Source organism: Oncorhynchus nerka, linkage group LG18 (genome assembly GCF_034236695.1).
Source record: "Oncorhynchus nerka isolate Pitt River linkage group LG18, Oner_Uvic_2.0, whole genome shotgun sequence".
In the NCBI taxonomy this organism is placed as follows: domain Eukaryota; kingdom Metazoa; phylum Chordata; class Actinopteri; order Salmoniformes; family Salmonidae; genus Oncorhynchus; species Oncorhynchus nerka.
This window is the reverse complement of record NC_088413.1, coordinates 61,691,683-61,713,333: the sequence shown is the minus strand read 5'-3', so window position 1 is coordinate 61,713,333 and position 21,651 is coordinate 61,691,683. Positions and strand designations below refer to the sequence as shown.

Sequence of the window (21,651 nt, the reverse complement as noted above, 5' to 3'; positions counted from 1 at the left end):
AAAGCTGCACTGACGTGCACGCATACGAAAGCACGCGCCCACCACAGGAAGTTCAGTTGAACTCCTGCAGCAGTCTGGGGGCAACATAACAATGCAGAAGAGGGCAGTGTGTTTGATTCTTGCCATAAACTGTGGAAAGAGAAACAGTATCCAGGCTCAAAAAACTGTTCTCCTGCTCTCCCCAGCCTTTATGGGATAACCAAGCTAATGCTTAGAGGTTTATACACCCACACATTATGAAACTTCATGTCATGGCAAACAGTGTATTAGCGCAGCTAATCAACTTTATTTAACACATAATTTGGTATTTATTAGGATCCCCATTATCTGGTGCAAAAGCATCAGCTACTCTTCCTGGAGTCCACATGAAACATGACATAATACAGAACAGGCAGTTTACTTTGGGCACGCTTTTCATCCGGAGGTGAAAATACTGCCCCCTACCCAAGAGAGGTTAAAGATGTTGTTGGTGTTGTTATGATTAAAAACTATTTAATGAAAACTATTTCATAAAAACCACAGTCCTGAGTGTAGACATTGAAAGTCATAAATGAAATAATGTACAGCATTCCTCTGTAAAATTATAATACTGCAGGGCATGGCCGTGGTGTGGTGAAATCTGTGCAATCTTTAGAAGGACAAATCGCTGAGAACATTTGACCTTCCCTATTTTTCTTAAACAAACACACACACCGCACTCACACACACGTACAAAGGAACACCATTGCCTGGGCTCTAAGGAAAAGTGTGTATAGTGCTGAGGAATGCATGGAATCTCTATAAAGTCTACAGATCAAAAGTCTACAGATCAAGAATCCAGGTGACCTCCTACAGGTGCCAGGTTTACAGCAGCACCATATAACTCTGGCATCTCCTCAGTCTCCTTATGCCCCTCTCACTCAGCTTAGTGTGAGCCTGCGGAAGTCCCACTGTAGAGAACACAGGATATGAGAGACTACAGCAGCATTAGGCTGGCTAACAGCTTGGCTTGACTAGGTTACTTACAGGATCAACTGGGCCAAAAGCACTGCAGGCAAATAACACACTGTAAGAGTGCTGAGACACACGCAGGTGAAGCATACAGGGCACACAGGTAAATTGCCCACAATCTTCTTGCACAGCCAGCAACCACCCAATGGGTCAGTAGCCTATGTAATTCTGTGTCCTAGGCCCATGTGAGTCATTGTCCTGGTTATCGTAGGTCATCACGGGAGGATGTGTCAACACAGTTACGGGTCCAGGAGCATACCGTTATCTCTGCTAGCTACTGTGCACTCAAACATGATGTCTGGGTCAAACTCCATGGTCCATTTTTACCAATACATTCCCACCAAGAGCAAAGGTGAGATAAACACTCTTCTGAGGGGGTTGCACTGGACGAAGGATTTGTTTAACAAAATTTCTTACCGAAAGTTTTGAACAAGAGGCCATATGCCCGTGACAACCTAAAAAAACATCTAAACCAACCATCGTAGATCCCCTCTCATTCCCCATCCATTGAGGATATTGTTTCAAGACACACATCAACTATCTGTCAGACTGAGGTTTATAATATTAGCATTGTTTGGATACACCAACACGCACAATCCCCAGCCAGACACTGATCTCTGATAGAAACCTATTTCATCTCATTCATAGTAGGGTGAGGAGGGAGGGATCTATGTGAAGGGAGGTTGGGTCATAAGAAACAGAACCCCTTGTTCCTACTTACTGTAACTGTTCTGGCTGGGGCTTTAATTAACTGGGTGCATACCAACAGCAGCCCTCTGCCCAGGCCAGGCTGAGGTGGGGTGGGTGATGGGCCCCATCCTCTCTGGTATCACTGTGAATCACCATCAGAATGAGCTGGCATTCATTTTAATATGGTTAACCTGCAGGAATTTATTGTGAGCTTTTCCAGGAGCATTTCAGTATCTGATGCCTGGTACTATGCCTCTGGATTTTTTCTCATAGAATTGTCAGTTGCTTTCTTATTTGAGCCAGTCACGCTGTTGGTCAAATCAAACTGCCTTTTGGAGTGACTTGCCAAGCGCAAACACAGAACACACCACGTGTTCATGGCTGAGGGCTCAATGCCTTGGCTTGCAAAATAACATCTGGAATATAATGAATATAGAATAATGAATACTTCCTAGTTTATGATGATATATATAACCTGAAGGGAAGCTTTGTGGCCTCCCTCTCATTACGGCTGCATCAGTGGGTAATCCACTCACACAACAGCAATACCCAACCATACTGAATCAATTAAGTGTTTCAAAAGGTGAGTAAAATGTATCAAATTCACTTCTAATTCTCCTTCACCAGACAGGTAAACATTATATCACATTTCCAGGTGTTACAGTTGTACACCATTGGAGGGCAGTCCATTCAGTTAGTAGACCCACCTACTGGTAAACCCAAATGGGAACACTACGCACACTCTGAACTGGATTCAAAGAGATCTGAGGGAAAACTGAGGAAAATCTTCCAGGGGAGGCATGTGCCCTGCTATGCACAATGTGGGAGGTAGCCCGTGCTGACCTTGGCAGGGGAGAAATACCTTATCTCCCCCGCTCACAGTTTACATTCTCTCACAGAACTCTTAACAGATATAATGGTAATATTGTCAAAACTCTGCTTTTAACAACCAGCAGAATTGGTTAAAAAAATAAGGTTATGTATGTCAACATATTAGGCGATAATTAAGAGAAGGAAAAGTGATCATGTCTGGCGAAAATGATATCAAACGTTTTACCATTGCAACATTTGACGTACAGTCACATTCACTGTGGTTGTCTGAACCGTGTTATAGAGTTCACACCTGCCGATGCCTCATTGCGATTGGTTATTCCCCATCATTTGCAACGTTAATGAGCATCACCACTATCTTTCCTTTGTGGTACCTCAAACTGTCGTGATTACCAGCTCAGATAAACTTTTATGAGTTGATTTTACTCCTGGCTCAGAGTTTGTCTGGGCAGTGTCTTAACATCCTAATATAACCTACTCTGAGCTGGGAGTTTTTTTTGTCTTAAAACAGGTTTTAACAGAATTCCTATGACCTTTTTTGAGATGCTTTATGGATACGGGCCAAGGTCTATGGAGCAGTGTTGAGTGATTAACCAAAATGTCGGGGGGGCTTTCGGTTAATTAAACAACTAATTAACTGAAGTCGGGTCAATTACTTGAAAACCATTTAGTTTTTTGTGAGCTTAACGTGACGTTTCTCTAGAGAGAAATCAAATGATTCACAATACATTTTTTGTCAAGTACTATGTGGGACGCTGGGCTGATTGGAAGTTGTAGTTGTAGGCCAGGGTGGGTACACACAGACCCTTTGAGTTATTTTCGCCCCTAAAATATATGAGACCTCATGAGAGAGGAAATTTACACAACGACGAGAGGGATAGAGACAGCTCATGAGGTAGCTCTATCCAATTGATAGTTGTGGTAGTTGGCAATAAGCAGTCTTGAAAGTATGCCTCATCTACTTTGAAGAACTAGTAAAATAATTGTCAGCCAGCTAGCTACTAGCTTAGCTATATAGGATGACTTGTTCAATGGGGAGCACAGAAATAACATTACAGCCAGTCTGGCTGGCTGCTACTGCATGAGCAGGAGATGATGACTAAGGAATGGACTATTAATAAAGACATCTAATAAAAACTAAGTAATATACACAATTGAAATATTTTCTTAAAGTAAACTAAGAAATGTGAATCAATTATGGTTGATATGTGATAAGCACAGTGGTAGAAAAAGTACTCAATTGTCATACTTGAGTTAAAGTAAAGATACCTTAATTGAAAGTTACTCAAGTAAAAGTTACCTAGTAAAATACTACTTGAGTAAAAGTCTAAAAGTATTTGGTTCTAAATATACTTAAGTATCAAAAGTAAAAGTAGAAGTATAAATCATTTAAAATTCCTTCTATTAAGCAAAGCAGACGGCACCATTTTCTTGTTTTTAAAATGTATGGATGGTCAGGGGCGCACTCCCACACTCAGACATGATTTACAAAAGATGCATTTGTGTTTAGTGAGTCCGCCAGATCAGAGAGAAGGAATGACAATGTGCTGTATTGATAAGTGTGTGAAATGGTCAATTGTCCTGTCCTGCTAAGCATTCAAAATGTAACGAGTACTTTTGGGTGTCAGGTAAAATGTATGGAGTAAAAAGTACATTATTTTCTTTAAGAATGTAGTGAAGTAAAAGTTGTCAAATATAATAGTAGATTATAGATACCCCCAGAAGTGACTTAAGTAAAATGACTTTAATGTACTACTTAAGTACTTTACGCCACTGGATAAGCAGTAATGTTTATTCACTACCATCATGGGGCTCTTATTAATTGTTTCATTCTGTGTTACACTATTCAACACACTGTCAGTGTCAGGAAAAGACTGATGATGGCTGAGAAAAGCTCTAAAATCATTTAAGTAATTTTTTCATAATGGATTTCATAAAAATAAAAAACATTTAAATAAACACGATTATTTTTTTCATGATCTAACCGAAGCGACCTCAAAAAGCACTAATCCCTAGGCACTATTTTGGAGCAATTAGCCAAGACTACACTAGAACCGACAGATAAACAAACATAAAACAGCTCTTACTAAACCGAGCTATTGTGCTCTTGCAAGAGCGGAAATAAATGACAATTAACAAATGGGCTCCCAAAGAAAACAAAAGTGTTGGCCTGTGTGTGTTTGTGCTTCTGTGTTGTGCTGCTTGCATCATTTAGATTGTTGGTGTGATTTTCCAAACATTACATTTAGCAGGAATGAAAGTCAAGCTGGTACTTACAGCGACTCTTAATCATTGAAAACATCTTAACCAAAAACGTGGCAATACCACGCGATACAGTACACTGACTAAACAAGGAATTACTGATATTGTTCAACATTCTCTCATATATAGTACATATAGCTATGTAAATTTCAATCTCATCGCGGTGCCTCTGATTGATTCTATGTGAATAAGCTATTAATTTCTCTATGTCTAAATGTGTGTATATTTCTTTGTCTTAACTTGTGTAAGTTTCTCTATGTCTAAACGTACATTTCTGTATGTCTTAACATATATATATTTCTGTATGACCAAACGTAAGTAAGTGAGCCATATTTCATCCCTTCTATGAGTCTACGTCAATGTTTGACAGTTTGGAATCTGGACCTGTCTGCAACCTGAACACTGCTGGAGATTGGTTGGGTATCACAGAACAGGACTGACAAGAGTTCTTCACGGCAAACAATGTCTGGGGAGGTCAAAGGGTAGCTGGCGAGTCAGAAATTGTCCTCCAGAGAGCAAACATGCTTTGGTGTGCAAGACCAATATATTGAACTGTTTCTGAACACCCAACACCACAATCCAGAGACTAGACTATAGCTACCTAGCCCCACTTGAAATGATATCAATAAACAAACAACCTGCTTCACAAACAGCAAGCTACAGTCTGTGCCATAATCTCTGAGCCACATACAGTCTAGAAAGAGAGATATCAGTAAACATATTTTGATTGCTAAACAATGTTAAAACATAGTCAATCACATAGTGGAGAGTGAGGATCCACATAGGTGGGTTAATGTTTTTCATCATGAATATTGTTCTGGAGGCAGCTCTGCAGTGGTTACTAGCTGGCACAGCCACAACGTCATAAAAGCCATTTTAAACCTAACCCTAACCACATTGCCAACCCTAATGCCTAACCCTAAATTAACACCAAAAATCTAATTTTTGCTTTCATACATTTTTACAATATAGCCAACTTTGTACTTTGCAGCTGGCCCATCTAGCGGAAATCGCTCAGTTCTTCCTCAAGAACAAGACTCATCCCAATAAACCTGCTCCACATAGTGGATAACCTGTTAGGTTGTTCTTACCATGGCTGTGGCCCTGTGGGGAGATCTTGCCAGTCTTTGGACCAACTGAATGAAAGTCCTGGATCTGTCCGTTAGCATTGACCTCCTTCTTCTTCTTTCCCTTGAACCAGCTGAAGGCCCGACCCAGGGAGCCCCCACGCTTCTTCCTACGGCCCCCTTTGGTTTGCCTCTCATGGGCAAACACCTCCGCAACGTCCTGGGGGATCAGGTCTCCCACAGACTCACGGCCAGACATCCCACCTCACACTGGACCTACTCCCTAAGAGAGAGAGAAGGAGAAAAGAGAGGGAGTCAATTATAGAAACATATTTATGTAACCAAATCCTAGCTATTCCACTAATTTAAGGAAAACATTTGCATAAATACTTTTCCATTGTCCATTCCAATTGCTACATCAATAGTACACAAGCATTGCACCATTGGTTTAAATCGACTTTGACTCTTTTGATCATGCCCCTCTCTGTGTTAGGGTGTGGGGGAGCAGAGCCCAGACCACACAACCAGCCTACTCAGACCCATCTTGCCTGCTTCTCAACCAAACTTCACTGCCTCTGCAAAGAATTGGCACTGCTCCCTTCATTCCTGAACATGTAGTCATAATGCACAGTGCCCCACCCGAAGCCACACACACACAGACACACACACACATATCCAGAAACACACACACACATTACCAGAGAACTAACCGCATCGATCTCCAACACAAGCTCACTTTCTTTCCCGCTGTCTCTTATTGTCTTTATTTGGCTCCATCTCAACACCCTGACACAATGAGCTCATCACCCTCCCTCTCTTCCATCCCTCTTCCGCCCTGCCAAACTTATTTCCTCTAAAGCAGGTATCTCAATAGAGCAAGATATGACTCCATCTAAGTTACAGTACATGCAAAGCATATCAGCCAAGTGTCAGTTCTTCAGGGATAATCTGTGTGTTTGAGGCATGCAACCAACACATAAAAATCCCCAAATCACTGAGTCTTGGTAAGATGCCCCTCTACTGCCATCCATCCCTAATGCCAAAATGTCCAGGAGGAGCCTTTGGCCTCTGCAATCCCTCTCTAAGATGGGTCTCAAAATTATCATAAATGGGCTCTTCTCTAACAGAGCTCCATTATCAAAATATCCTTTTAAAGTATTGAAAGATTTAGGATGAGATGTAGTGTACTGTAACTAAGGCCCTGGTTTGGCTCTAAAACACTAGTTAAATGATTGCAGCAGATGCAGGCTGCCAGACACCCCTCACACTGGTCATAAATTAACCGTTAATCACTCCAATCTCCTAGAGGAATGTCAGCACTCAACCACTGGAATCTCTGAATGCTCTTAAATGGAGGAATATGGGGAACATCATCCCCACCCACCCAGACAGACAATGACCATCACTGAACTAACACCACAGTACTGCTTGGCTCTGCTATCCCAAGCAGAGCATTTCACAAGGAATGTTAAGAGAGACAAGCTCATATCACATGAATGTCTTAATAGGAAATTGTGTACTTTCCCATGGATGTTCAGTGAAATAATCAAAAGGATGGCTGGAGAATAGCTCAGGAGTGTAAATTTGTCTAATTTGATTGATCCATGTTTGGTTCAGTCTGGTCGCAAGGAACTGACTCACATCACACCATGCTTACCTGAAAACAAACCAATGACTTCCTGCTTCTCAAAATGAAGTACACACATTTTCACAGGGGTTGGGGCTAGAGGTCGACCGATTATGATTTTTCGACGCCGATACCGATACCGATTATTGGAGGACCAAAAAAAGCCGATACCGGTTAATCGGCCGATTTAAAAAAATATGTATTTGTAATAATGACAATTACAACAATACTGAATGAACACTTATTTTAACTTAATATAATACATCATCAAAATTTATTTAGCCTCAAATAAATAATGAAATGTTCAATTTAGTTTAAATAATGCAAAAACAAAGTGTTGGAGAAGAAAGTAAAAGTGCAATATGTGCCATGTAAGAAAGCTAACGTTTAAGTTCCTTGCTCAAAACATGAGAACATATGAAAGCTGGTGTTTCCTTTTAACATGAGTCTTCAATATTCCCAGGTAAGAAGTTTTTGGTTGTAGTTATTACATGAATTATAGGACTATTTCTCTATATACCATTTGTATTTCATTAACCTTTGACTATTGGATGTTCTTATAGGCACTTTAGTATTGCCAGTGTAACAGAACAGCTTCCGTCCCTCTCCTCACTCCTACCTGGGCTCGAACCAGGAAAACAACGACAACAGCCACCCTCGAAGCAGCGTTACCCATGCAGAGCAAGGGGAACAATGTTTGAAACGCTATTAGCGCGCACCCCGCTAACTGGCTAGCCATTTCACATCGGTTACACCAGCCTAATCTCGGGAGTTGATAGGCTTGAAGTCATAAACAGATGCTGGCAAACTGCTGGCACGAAAGTGCTGTTTGAATGAATGCTTACGAGCCTGCTGGTGCCTACCATCGCTCAGTCAGACTGCTCTATCAAATCATAGACTTAGTTATAACATGATAACACACAGAAATACGAGCCTTAGGTCATTAATATGGCCGAATTCGGAAACTTTCATCTCGAAAACAAGACGTTTATTCTTTCAGTGAAATACGGAACCGTTATCTAACGGGTGGCATCCATACGTCTAAATATTCCTGTTACATTGCACAACCTTCAATGTTATGTCATAATTACGTAAAATTCTGGCAAATTAGGCGGCCCAAACTGTTGCATACACTGGAGCAAAAAAGTATTTAGTCAGCCACCAATTGTGCAAGTTTTCCCACTTAAAAAGATGAGAGAGGCCTGTAATTTTTATCATAGATACACTTCAACTATGACAGACAAAATGAGAAGAAAACAAATCCAGAAAATCACATTGTAGGATTTTTAATGAATTTATTTGCAAATTACATTTTAAATATACTGAACAAAAATATAAACGCAACATATAAAGTGTTGGTCCCATGTTTCATGAGCTGAAATAAAACAGAAATTTCCCATATGTGCATAAGTTTCGGGCACAACTTTGTTTACATCCCTGTTAGTGAGCATTTCTCCTTTGCCAAGGTAATCCATCCACCTGATTGGTGTGGCATATCAAGAAGTTGTTTTAACAGCATGATCTTTACACAGGTGCACCTTCCACAGGTGCTGGGGACAATAAATGGCCACTCTAAAATGTGCAGTTTAGTCACACAACGCAATGCCACAGATGTCTCAAGTTGAGGGAGCGTGCATTTGGCATGCTAACTGCAGGAATGTCCACCTGAGCAGTTGCCAGAGAACTGAATGTACATTTCTCTACAATAAGCTGCCTCCAATGCAATTTTAGAGAACTTGGCAGTAAATCCAACTGCCCTCGCAACTGCATTTGCTGATGTCAACATTGTGAACATTGCCCCATGGTGGCGGTATGGGCAGGCATAAGCTACGGGCAACGAACACAATTGCATTTTATCGATGGCAATTTGATTGCACAGAGATAGCGTGACGCGATCCTGAGGCCCATTGTCGTGCCATTCATCCACCACGATCACCTCATCTTTCAGCATGATAATGTACAGCCAGATGTCGCAAGGATCTGTGCCAGTTCCCGCCAATATCCAGCAACTTCACACAGCCATTAAAGATCAGTGGGACAACAGTCCACAGGCCACAATCAACAGCCTAATCAACTCTATGCAAAAGAGATGTGTCACCCTACATGAGGCAAATGGTGGTCACACCAGATACCGACTGGTTTTCTGATCCACGCCCCTGCTTAAAAATGTAAAATAAACAGTATCTGTGACAAACAGCAGCATATCTGTATTCCCAGTCATGTGAAATCCATAGATTAGGACCTAATGAATTTATTTAAATTGACTGATTTCCTTATTCGCTGTAACTCAGTAAAGTACTTGAAATTGTTGCATGTTGCGTTTATTGTTGCATGTTGCGTCTACTGGCACAAACAGCCAGTCACATGTGTTTGTTTACAAAGAAGCACAATGAGCAAAACGGAAGCTTGGTGAGGTGAGTCACTCCTGCAGTGCAACTTAAGTGAGGTGATCAAGTTACACTTGTATGACATTCACTACTGTTTGCCAGCTATATCTCTTAGAACTATTAAATTCACAAAGATTGGGTTTTGCTAACTTGTTAGCGTTGGTAAGAGCAGCAGAGATAATCCCCTCCTGGATTAAGATCCCTGCTGTGCTGTCTATAGTGAACAAAATTATAAAACGCAACATGCAACGATTTCAAAGATTTTACTGAGTTACAGTTCATATATGGAAATCAGTCAATTTAAATAAATTCATTAGGCCGTAATCTATGGATTTCACATGACTGGGCAGGGGTGCAGCCATGGGTGCACCCACTGGGGAGCCAGGCCCAGCCAATCAGAATGATTTTTTCCCCACAGAATAGCTTTTTTTACAGACAGAAATACTCCGCCGCAAAAAATACTGCCCCTTTTGTACACTGTCGGTAATACCTTATATTACGGGACGGCACAGGCATGGTATGAAGATATGGAAATCTGGATACCACCCAACCCTAATTTGCACACATTACACAAGATTAAGTTAGGTCCAACAATGGATCATGCATTTCAAAATGAGAAGGTGCTACAAATCAGAGCAACAATCACAACATTCATGACAACATTGTATATAATTCCAGTGCATCTAGCACAATGCTGTAGCTGTGATTGATTTGCTCGTATTTGATGCATGGCCTTCCATAGATAAATAAATATTTGCCTAAGCATACAACAGAGCACTTTGGTAACTTCCCAATTAAATTGTTCAGAATATGCCTAAGAGACCCTCTTTCTCACACACACACAAATTAAGGATCAGGAAAATAAAATTCTCAGTTTCCCCTACCAAAATTACACAGTTGCTTCATTGGCACGGTAATTGTAGGACTCCTAACCACACATCTCAATGGTGGCTGGGTGTTGAAACACAAACACTACACACATAATAATACCAACAAAAAGAGGTTTAAGGACAAAAGTTCCTTGAGAATTCCATGAAGGTATAAACATTGGGACTATTTATTTAACTGCAGCAACACACACCATTGGCTTCCGCTGTGGTTTTCCAGCCCAATGCTACTGAAGCAGGCCTGTGCTCTGACATGCCGTTTACATTTCCCTCACAATAGATGTGGTGCTTTTACGTCAACCAAGAGAATCATCTCCTGAACAGTACTAAACAGCAGCAAAATAACTAAATGTACATTCATACATACATACAGTGCCTTGCAAAAGTATTCACCCCCCTTGGCGTTTTTCCTATTTTGTTGCATTACAACCTGTAATTTAATTTGATTTTTATTTGGATTTCATGTAATGGACATACACAAAAATAGTCCATATTAGTGAAGTGAAAAAAATTACTTGTTTTAAAAAAATTCTAAAAAATAAAAAACTGAAAAGTGGTGCATGCATATGTATTCACCCCTTTGCTATGAAGCCCCTAAATAAGATCTGGTGCAACCAATTACCTTCAGAAGTCACATAATTAGTTAAATAAAGTCCACCTGTGTACAATCTAAGAGTCACATGATCTCCGTATATATACCTGTTCTGAAAGGCCCCAGAGTCTGCAACATCACCAAGTAAGGGGCACCACCAAGCAAGCGGCACTATGAAGACCAAGGAGCTCTCCAAACAGGTCAGGGACAAAGTTGTGGAGAAGTACAGATCAGGGTTGGGTTAAAAAAATATATCAGAAACGTTGAACATCCCACGGAGCACCATTAAATCCATTATTAAAAAATGGAAAGAGTATTTCACCACAACAAACCTGCCAAGAAAGGTCCGCCCACCAAAACTCACGGACCAGGGAAGGAGGGCATTAATCAGAAAGGCAACAAAGAGACCAAAGATAACCCTGAAGAGGCTGCAAACCTCCAGAGCGGAGATTGGAGTATCTTGTCCATAGGACCACTTTAAGCCGTACACTCCACAGAGTTGGGCTTTACGGAAGAGTGTCCAGAAAAAAATAATCAAACATGATTGGCATTCGCCAAAAGGCAAGTAGGAGACTCCCCAAACATATGGAAGAAGGTACTCTGGTAAGATGAGACTAAAATGTAGCTTTTTGGCCATCAAGGAAAATGCTATGTCTGGTGCAAACCCAACACCTCGCGTCACCCCGAGAACACCATCCCCAAAGTGATGCATGATGGTGGCAGCATCATGCTGTGGGGTGTTTTTCCATAGGCAGGGACTGGGAAACTGGTCAGAATTGAGGGAATGATGGATGGCGCTAAATACAGGGAAATTCTTGAGGGAAACCTGTTTCAGTCTTCCAGAGATTTGAGACTGGGAGGGGGTTCACCTTCCAGCAGGACAATGGCCCTAAGCATACTGCTAAAGCAACACTTGAGTGGTTTAAGGGGAAACATTTAAATGTCTTGGAATGGCCTAGTCAAAGCCCAGACCTCAATCCAATTGAGTATATGTGGTATGACTTAAAGATTGCTGTACACAAGCAGAACCCATCCAACTTGAAGGAGCTGGAGCAGTTTTGCCTTGAAGAATGGGATAAAACCCCAGTGGCTAGATGTGCCAAGCTTATAGAGACATACCCCAAGAGACTTGCAGCTGTAATTGCTGCAAAAGGTGGCTCTACAAAGTATTGACCTTGGGGGGGTGAATAGTTGTATACGCTCAACTTTTCAGTTTGTCTTATTTCTTGTTTGTTTCACAACAACAAAATATTTTGCATCTTCAAAGTGGTAGGCATGTTGTGTAAATCAAATGATACAACCCCCCCCAAAAAATATATTTTAATTCCAGGTTGTAAGGTAACAAAATAGGAAAAATGCCAAGGGGGTGAATACTTTCACAAGCCACTATACATACACTACCATTCAAAAGTTTGGGGTCACTTAGAAATTTCCTTATTTTTGAAAGAAAAGCATATTCTGTCCATTAAAATAACATCATATTGATCGGAAATACAGTGTAGATATTGTTAACATTGTAAATATTGTAGCTGGAAACAGCTGATTCTTTAGACTAGTTGAGTATCTGGAGCATCAGCATTTGTGCGTTCGATTACAGGCTCAAAATGGCAAGAAACAAAGAACTTTCTTCTGAAAGTCGTCAGTCTATTCTTGATCTGAGAAAGGATGGCTATTCCATGCAAGAAATTGCTAAGAAACTGAAGATCTCAACACTGTATACTACTCCCTTCACAGAACAGAGCAAACTGGCTCTAACCAGAATAGAAAGAGGAGTGGGAAGCCCCAGTGCACAACTGAGCAAGAGGACAAGTACATTAGAGTGTCTAGTTTGAGAAACAGACGCCTCACAAGTCCGCAACAGGCAGCTTCATTAAATAGTGCCCACAAAAACACCAGTCTCAACGTCAACAGTGAAAAGGTGACTCCGGGATGCTGGCCTTCTAGAAAGAGTTGCAAATAAAAAGCCATATCTCAGACTGGCCAATAAAATAAAAGATTAAAAATAAAAGTTTAATATGACACTGGACAGAGGAACTCCGCCTAGAAGGCCAGCATCCCGGAGTCGCCTCTTCACTGTTGACATTAAGACGGGTGTTTTGCGGGTATTATTTAATGAAGCTGCCAGAGCATAAATTCCATGGGATATGTAGGTCTCCAGTTTTATATGAGTAAGCCTGGGGATTTAAGACACTGGCACCTGCTTTGCCTGAAGAAAACATCAGACCCACACAGTACTTTGTACACTCCCCTATGTATTTATTTGGACAGTGACGCTAAAACTTTGAATTTGGTTCTATACTCCAGCATTGGATTTAAGATCAAATGCTTTATGAGGCGGCAGTACAGTGCCTCCTTTTGTATAAGGGTTTTTCATGTCTCTTTTACCGTTTAGAAATTCATGCACTTGATCTAGTCCCTTGTTGTGCACAATATAAATGAATGGTAAATAATGTACTGTGTCATTTTAGAGCTCATTTTATTTTAAATAAGAATAGAATATGTTTCTGAAAACTTCATTAATGTGGATGCTACCATGATTAAATATTTATTATGATTTAAATCGTGAATGTTGAGTGAGAATGATAGAGGCATAAATATCATACACCCTCCCTGCTGTGGCAGACACATCCAGACCATTGTAATGCAACAGCACAATCTGTATATTAATGTCATAGTATTGTGCAAGTGAAGATTGGAATAAGTTTACACTACAGGAGTTGTTGCAAAAGTGACTCAGGGTGAGGAAGCAAACCTGGCTGGTACATGCGCCCGTGGGGACAAGTCAAAGACAGGAGGGTGTGGCAGTGAAACAGACACCTTTGTTTAAAGAGTGAGTATAGCTTAGTTTAAACAAGAGCACATTCACATTTACCTCCAAGTCTGGACACTGGGATTTAAAGTGGCAGAGCAGTGTTCAAGGTTCTAGTCAACATTTAGTCCACCTTCAGAGATCAGTGTGGGACATAGATTCCCCCCCCCTCAAACCCAATGTCTTCTTAGGGTAGTATAATGTGGGCAATTCCATGATAAGGGAATTACACTTTTACTCAGATTTTTTCACTTGAAAATGTATGCCAAACTAAAACCATTGATTTCAAAGTTTAACAAACCAAACTCTATGCACAAGGACTACTTTTAATAATTGTTTAACATTTTTTTTTTTTACTAATTTAGTGGAAGAACTGTGCAGATGCAAACTTTGGTGACAGAATTACGGTAAAATCTCCCTCAGTGTTTTATGCGACCACATTCTCCAAAAATTCTTAAAATATCTGCTCAGAATTCAAATAAAAAAGATGGGTTTTCAGCTATGACATGGCATCTTGAGTTTAAAAATATATATATTTTGGTTATGAGAAGGCACCTACCTTAAGTTTAGTGGATTTACACACGGTAACGGAATTACTGTAATGGAATTACATCATGGGTCCCTGATCTCTACGACACAGAAATGCATAATTATTCTCCTCATGTTTCACAACTTTGGACATCACAGCACAGCACAGCTCAGTAGTTCAGTAAAGTAGATATACTGTACTAGTGTATTGGACTACTGTGCTCAACTCACTGTACAGTACTGTATTCTACTCAATGTACTGTACTTGTGCTATGCAAACTTGTGAAACATGTCTATGATAGGTCCAGTCCGGTCTGTCTGTGGACGTTAACATCAAGGCCAGGGTGAACTGACCAAATTTTCACACATTTTCAACATCAATGGAGGTCTGGTGTTAGTTGGTGCTCAGTGGGTGAGGATGTTGATTATAGTAAATGGAAAGAGGGGGCTCATGGGTAGGTGTCAGTAAGAGCTGGGAGAGGTGATATTAACTGGAGAGAGAGAGGGAGGAGTTGTCAAGACTTAGGCTGTTTTAACACTCTTGGTTTGACCACCAGACAACAGAAAGACAAAGAAAATAGTTGTGAGCTGAACATAACAGTATGCCATGGAAGGGAGGACAGGAGCAAGTGACCCAACTGTGTTTGTGACCATTGTAGCTAACTCAGTTGCAGTAATTCCGTTACACTTTTGGGGTAATTCTGTTACCAATTTGGTAACGGATTCACACGTTTTTTTTTTACTTCTGTGAACTTGTCAAAGCATTAAGTTATGCCATATTCCTTAGATGGAAATGTTTGAAAAATGTATCTATGCCTTCATTTCCTAAAAATATAGACTCAGCTTTAATTTGACACCCAATATGATATGCTGCTATGAGCTTCACATGTTGGTGCTCATGGGCCGCTTTTGATGGAACTGCCCATGTACAGTTTTGAATAGAGTGAACATTATGTGAAATAATGGCGCGTGCTGCTGTAATAACTGATTAAGTGTCAACATTTTACTCATGTGAAAGGTGGCTTTACGGTACTGATTGATCAGAGGTCAACCGATTAATCGGAATGGCCGATTAATTAGGGTCGATTTGAAGTTTTCATAACAATCGGAAATCGGTATTTTTGGGCACTGATTTTGCCGATTAAAAAAAAAAAGTTATTTAACTAGGCAAGTCAGTTAAGAACACATTCTTATTTTCAATGACGGCCTAGGAATGGTGGGTTAACTGCCTCGTTCAGGGGCAGAACGACAGATTTTCACCTTGTCTGCTCGGGGGGTGCAATCTTGCAACCTTACAGTTAACTAGTCCAACGCTCTAACCACCTGATTACATTGCCTGTTCCGCCAATGCAGTAGAAGCCAAGGTAAGTTGCTAGCTAGCATTAAACTTATCTTATAAAAAACTAATCAATCAATCAATCACTAGTTAACTACACATGGTTGATGATATTACTAGTTTATCTAGTGTGTCCCGCATTGCATATAATCGATGCAACGCTGGGGGATGATTTAACAAAAGCGTATTTGCGAAAAAAGCACAATCGTTGGATGACTGTACCTAACCATAAACACCAATGCCTTTCTTAAAATCAGTACACAGAAGTATATATTTTTAAACCTGCTTATTTAGCTAAATGAAATCCAGGTGAGTAGGCAATATTAACCAGGTGAAATTGTGTCTTCTCTTGCGTTCATTGCACGCAGAGTCAGGGTATATGCAACAGTTTGGGCAGCCTGGCTCATTGCGAACTAATTTGCCAGAATTTTACATAATTATGACATAACATTGAAGGTTGTGCAATGTAACAAGAATATTTAGACTTAGGGATGCCACCCGTTAGATAAAATACCGAACGTTTCCGTATTTCACTAAAATAATAAACGTTATGTTTTCGAAATTACTGTTTCCGGATTCGACCATATTAATGACCAAAGGCTCGTATTTCTGTGTGTTATGTTATAATTAAGTCTATGATTTGATAGAGCAGTCTGACTGAGCGATGGTAGGCAGCAGCAGGCTCGTAAGCATTCATTCAAACAGCACTTTCGTGCGTTTTGCCAGCAGCTCTTCGCAAGCACAGCGCTGTTTATGACTTCAAGCCTATCAGCCTAATGGCTGGTGTAACCGATGTGAAATGGCTAGCTAGTTAGCGGGTGCGCGCTAATAGCGTTTCAAACGTCACTCGCTCTGAGACTTGGAGTAGTTATTCCCCTTGCTCTGCACGGGCCACAGCTTTTGTGGAGCGATGGGTAACGCTGCTTCGAGTGTGGCTGTTGTCGATGTGTTCCTGATTCGAACCCAGGTAGGGGCGAGGAGAGGGACGGAAGCTATACTGTTACACTGGCAATACTATAGTGCCTACAAGAGCATCCAATAGTCAAAGGTATATGAAATACAAATGGTATATAGAGAGAAATAGTCCTATAAATACTATATTAACTACAACCTAAAACCTCTTACCTTGGAATATTGAAGTCTCATGTTAAAAGGAACCACCAACTTTCATGTTCTCATGTTCTGAGCAAGGAACTTAAACGTTAGCTTTTTTACATGGCACATATTGCACTTTTACTTCTCCAACACTTTGTTTTTGCATTATTTAAACCAAATTGAACGTTTCATTATTTATTTGAGGCTAAATTGATTTTAATTTATGTATTATATTAAGTTCAAATAAGTGTTCATTCAGTATTGTTGTAATTGTCATTATTATAAATAAATACTTTTTTTTATTTTTTATCGTCCGATTAACAGGTATCGGCTTTTTTTAGTCCTCCAATAATCGGTATCGGCGTTGAAAACCATAATTGGTCGACCTCTAATACTGATATTTCATAAATCAGGGTATGCCTCTATTCTGTGGGCATTATCAAATAAAGAAGAGCAGAACCACTCAAGTGAAGGGCATTCTACAGTGAGGCAGGTGATTAGAACACATGCACGTTCTGAACCAGAGGCGCGGTGTACAGTTGAAGTCGGAAGTTTACATACACCTTAGCCAAATACATTTAAACTCAGTTTTTCACAATTCCTGACATTTAAAAAGTCCCTGTCTTAGGTCAGCTAGGATCACCACTTTATTTTAAGAATGTGAAATGTCCGAATAATAGTTGAGAGAATGTTTTATTTCAGCTTTAATCTCTTTCATCACATTCCCAATGGGTCAGAAGTTGACATACACTCAATTAGTATTTGGTAGCATTGCCTTTAAATTGTTTAACTTGGGTTAAACGTTTCAGTCAGCCTTCCACAAGATTCCCACAATAAGTTGGGCCCATTCCTCCTGACAGAGCTGGTGTAACGGAGTCAGGTTTGTAGGCCTCCTTGCTTGCACACGCTTTTTCAGTTCTGCCCACAAATTTTCTATAGGATTAAGGTCAGGGCTTTGTGATGGCCACTCTAATACCTTGACTTTGTTGTCCTTAAGCCATTTTGCCACAACTTTGGAAGTATGCTTGGGGTCATTGTCCATTTGGAAGAACCATTTGCGACAAAGCTTTAACTTCCTGACTGATGTCTTGAGATGTTGCTTCAATATATTCACATCATTTTCCATCCTCATGAAGCCATCTATTTTGTGAAGTGCACCAGTCCCTCCTGCAGCAAAGCACCCCCACAACATGATGCTGCCACCCCATTGCTCCATGGTTTCATCTGACCAGAGGATATTTCTCCAAAAAGTACCATGTTTGTCCCCATGTGCAGTTGCAAACCGCTTTTTTTATGTCCGTTTTGGAGCAGTGGATTCTTCCTTACTGAGCGGCCTTTCAGGTTATGTCGATATAGAACTCGTTTTACTGTGGATATAGATACTTTTGTACCGGTTTCCTCCAGCATCTTCACAAGGTCCTTTGCTGTTGTTCTGGGATTGATTTGCACTTTTCGCACCAAAGTATGTTCATCTCTAGAAGACAGAACGCGTCTCCTTACTGAGCGTTATGATGGCTGCGTGGTCCCATGGTGTTTATTCTTGCGTACTATGATGTCAAGCAAAGAGGCACTGAGTTTGAAGGTAGGCCTTGAAATACATCCACAGGTACACCTCCAATTGACTCAAATTATGTTAATTAGCCTATCAGAAGCTTCTAAAGCCATGACATCATTTTCTGGAATTTTCCAAGCAGGTTAAAAGGCACAGTCAGCTTTGTGTATGTAAACTTCTGACCCACTGCGATTGTAATACAGTGAATAAGTGAAATAATCTGTCTGTAAACAATTGTTGGAAAAATTACTTATGTCATGCACAAAATAGATGTCCTAACCGACTTGCCAAAACTATTGTTCTGTTAACAAGAAATTTGTGGAGTGTTTGGAAAAACGAGTTTTAATGACTCCAGCCTAAGTGTATGTAAACTTCCGACTTCAACTGTATGTACATGATGTATGTGAGTCACCACTAGGGGAAAACTGGAACAACCCAATGAAATCCATCTCCTAAAAAGGATTGTCACATTAATAAGCAATGACAGCGGGTAAGACCAAAGGAATGTGCCTATTTTCAATGTGATGATTTCACTCAAAGTTACAAAGGTACATTGTACAAGGCAAATGTCAGAACATTGCGTTAACAAATCATATTTTTTTCCCAATGCATTTTTTCAAAAGCATTTTATGCACATGGCTCTGGACAATTCCTGGTCTTCCCATGGACTTTTGTAAAAATTAGTGGAAAAGAGGAAACATTAAAAAACATCCGACAAGACACAAATGGCCTTCTAAAGAGACAGTGAGTTTGAACGCTAGTATTTCAAGAATATATAGATATGCATTTTTCTTGAGGCAAAACCTTACCTAAGTTTCTGTTTGCTATAATAAAGGATATGTGGATCAGGATATTGATAGAAATAAATTCAACACAACAATACATGCCAATACTAAACATACATAAAGAGTTGGATAAGACCCAACTGAAATGAGGTCAGTCGACAGTGAATCAGGGTCATTGTTGCTGTAAGGGTGAATATGTGGAGCCGTGGACAGATCTGTTCAAGTCTGAGTGCTGTTGGGCCACTGTAGCCATGCAGCAGCTTGTCTAAGAGTAGAGCCTGCATTCCTGAGAGATTGATAATTACTGAGGAACTCCTCTTTCCAAATATCCTTCACCCCCTCTCTCCCTCTTGTTCCCCCCCCCCCCCTCCCCACCCACCTACCTCCCTCTTTCTGCCTGACAGAGAACTTATACAGTAGCCTAGGAACCAGAGACATAAAAACATAATGGCAAGGGCCATTAGAGAATACCATTGTAAGATAAAGTTTTAAAACTAATTATGCACAGGCTAAAGTTACCGGTACCCCTCATTACTTTCTCATATTGTTCACATGTTTCAATAGTGAGAGACTCTTGAGTTTCTCAGACTGGGCTGTTGAATATGCCCGTTTCTAGACCTCATATAAGTGTTGCCGTGGGCCTAAGCCTGGACCTCTGTATCTATGGGGATGAAGACCCTGGTCTGAGGGAACAAAACCAGGGGAGGTGAAGTCTTTTGACAGTAGTGACTTAGTGACTGCTGGGATAAACACAGCTGTGGTTTAAAAAACATCCTCTCCTGCCACTGGCATCTCTGAAGTCTCTGTTCTCTCCAGTCAAAACAAGCCCTCTATGCCCCAACCACAATAACACACACTCACTCACTCAGTCACAGACTGCCATACACTAAGCACTATGTAGGGTGAGAGGACTGGGAAATCTTATAGTAAGGACTAGATGGTATAGGGTTAGCAGACATGCAGACAGAGCAGAGCAGACTAATCCAGCAGTGGACAAATGCAAATGTTCTCTATGTAAACTGTTTTGGCATTTCAGAGTGCCTAAATAGGCTACTAAAAGAAGGCCTGTCCCGTTTGGCTACTACTACTGAAACACAGTCCGCCGACCTAGGAATGTTGGCCTGAGAACATGAGACACACGCTCACACACACATTAGCGTGGCTAACGTTTTGACTGATTGGATCTCCCATTAGTGCTGATCAATGGTTCAATGATTACAGATGAGTAAGTAAACCAATCCCACTGATTAAACATAGTGTCTACCACTCTGTCTACACAAAGGAGGCTTCTCACTACACTACAGACCTGAGTCACTGCTGATTTCACCACACTCACGGGACTGTCGCCCATTCCAGACTGAGGCTAGAATGTCTACAGCCCATCATAATACTGAGACGTTATCTGTCCACACTGCTGTGAACTAAGTTCTACTGACTAGCCCTCCTCCCCACTGGTCACTGTGGTCATTTTCCCCTGAGTTCTCCCAAACACTAACCACTGTCTAGACTGAGCTATCCTTCCTCTCTTAAGATCCTCTTGATCTGTCATGCCCTCATCCCTCTATTCCTAGGGCCCTGAGTTTTTCTAGGTCAAGTCCCATGCTGGAAGAAAGGTCAGGGCCCTAGTTGTGCAGAGGAATCTCCCCCTGGATCTGTGGTTACATAAGGCACCTGTTATCTCCATGGGTACAAGCCCTGGCTTGGCAGGCAGCCGAGCGAGAAGGAAGAAACACCAGTGCAGGACACACCCTTCCTAAACAAAAGTATATTGTCTCCACTCCAGTTCAGAAGTCATGGTGAAGTCATCAGGGGCAGAGGTTAGAGAGGGGTGTTCTGAAATGATCAGGACAATTTTGTCAAAATAAACTATAGGCCAATGTTTATTAGCAGACTGCACTGGTAATTACTGGTAATTATCAGGTTTTAGTTGTCCACAATCAAATTAACGAGACAAAACAAGCAACTGACATATCATGTGACAACGTCTAAAATGACTGAAATCTGGCCAATTTGTCTCCAAAAGGACTTTATCCATAGAAAGATGTGAATAAATTGGAGTCCTGTTTCATTTCACAATTGATCTGCAGTCAAAACAACTTTGTTTGCAGCTTTCAGTTCTAAGTCCATGGCCAGGCAATGTACAGTATGTCTACAAACAGAAGAAGTCCCCTCTCGAGAACTGAGACTGTCAGGTTATCTCCAGTCAGGTTAAT

The 21,651-nt window shown here is 40.8% G+C and overlaps 1 protein-coding gene across 2 annotated transcripts in view; it reads right to left on the bottom strand.

Annotated features, from left to right (window-relative positions):
* LOC115146285 (NHS-like protein 3) overlaps positions 1–21,651 on the bottom strand; it is a 43,374-nt gene that overhangs the window by 20,046 nt on the left and 1,677 nt on the right. For both annotated transcript variants that reach the window (XM_029688276.2, XM_029688278.2), the window contains exon 2: positions 5,865–6,123. In XM_029688276.2, the coding sequence (XP_029544136.1) occupies positions 5,865–6,099 (235 nt within the window). In that variant the 5' untranslated portion in view covers positions 6,100–6,123. The remainder of the gene's footprint in view (positions 1–5,864; positions 6,124–21,651) is intronic.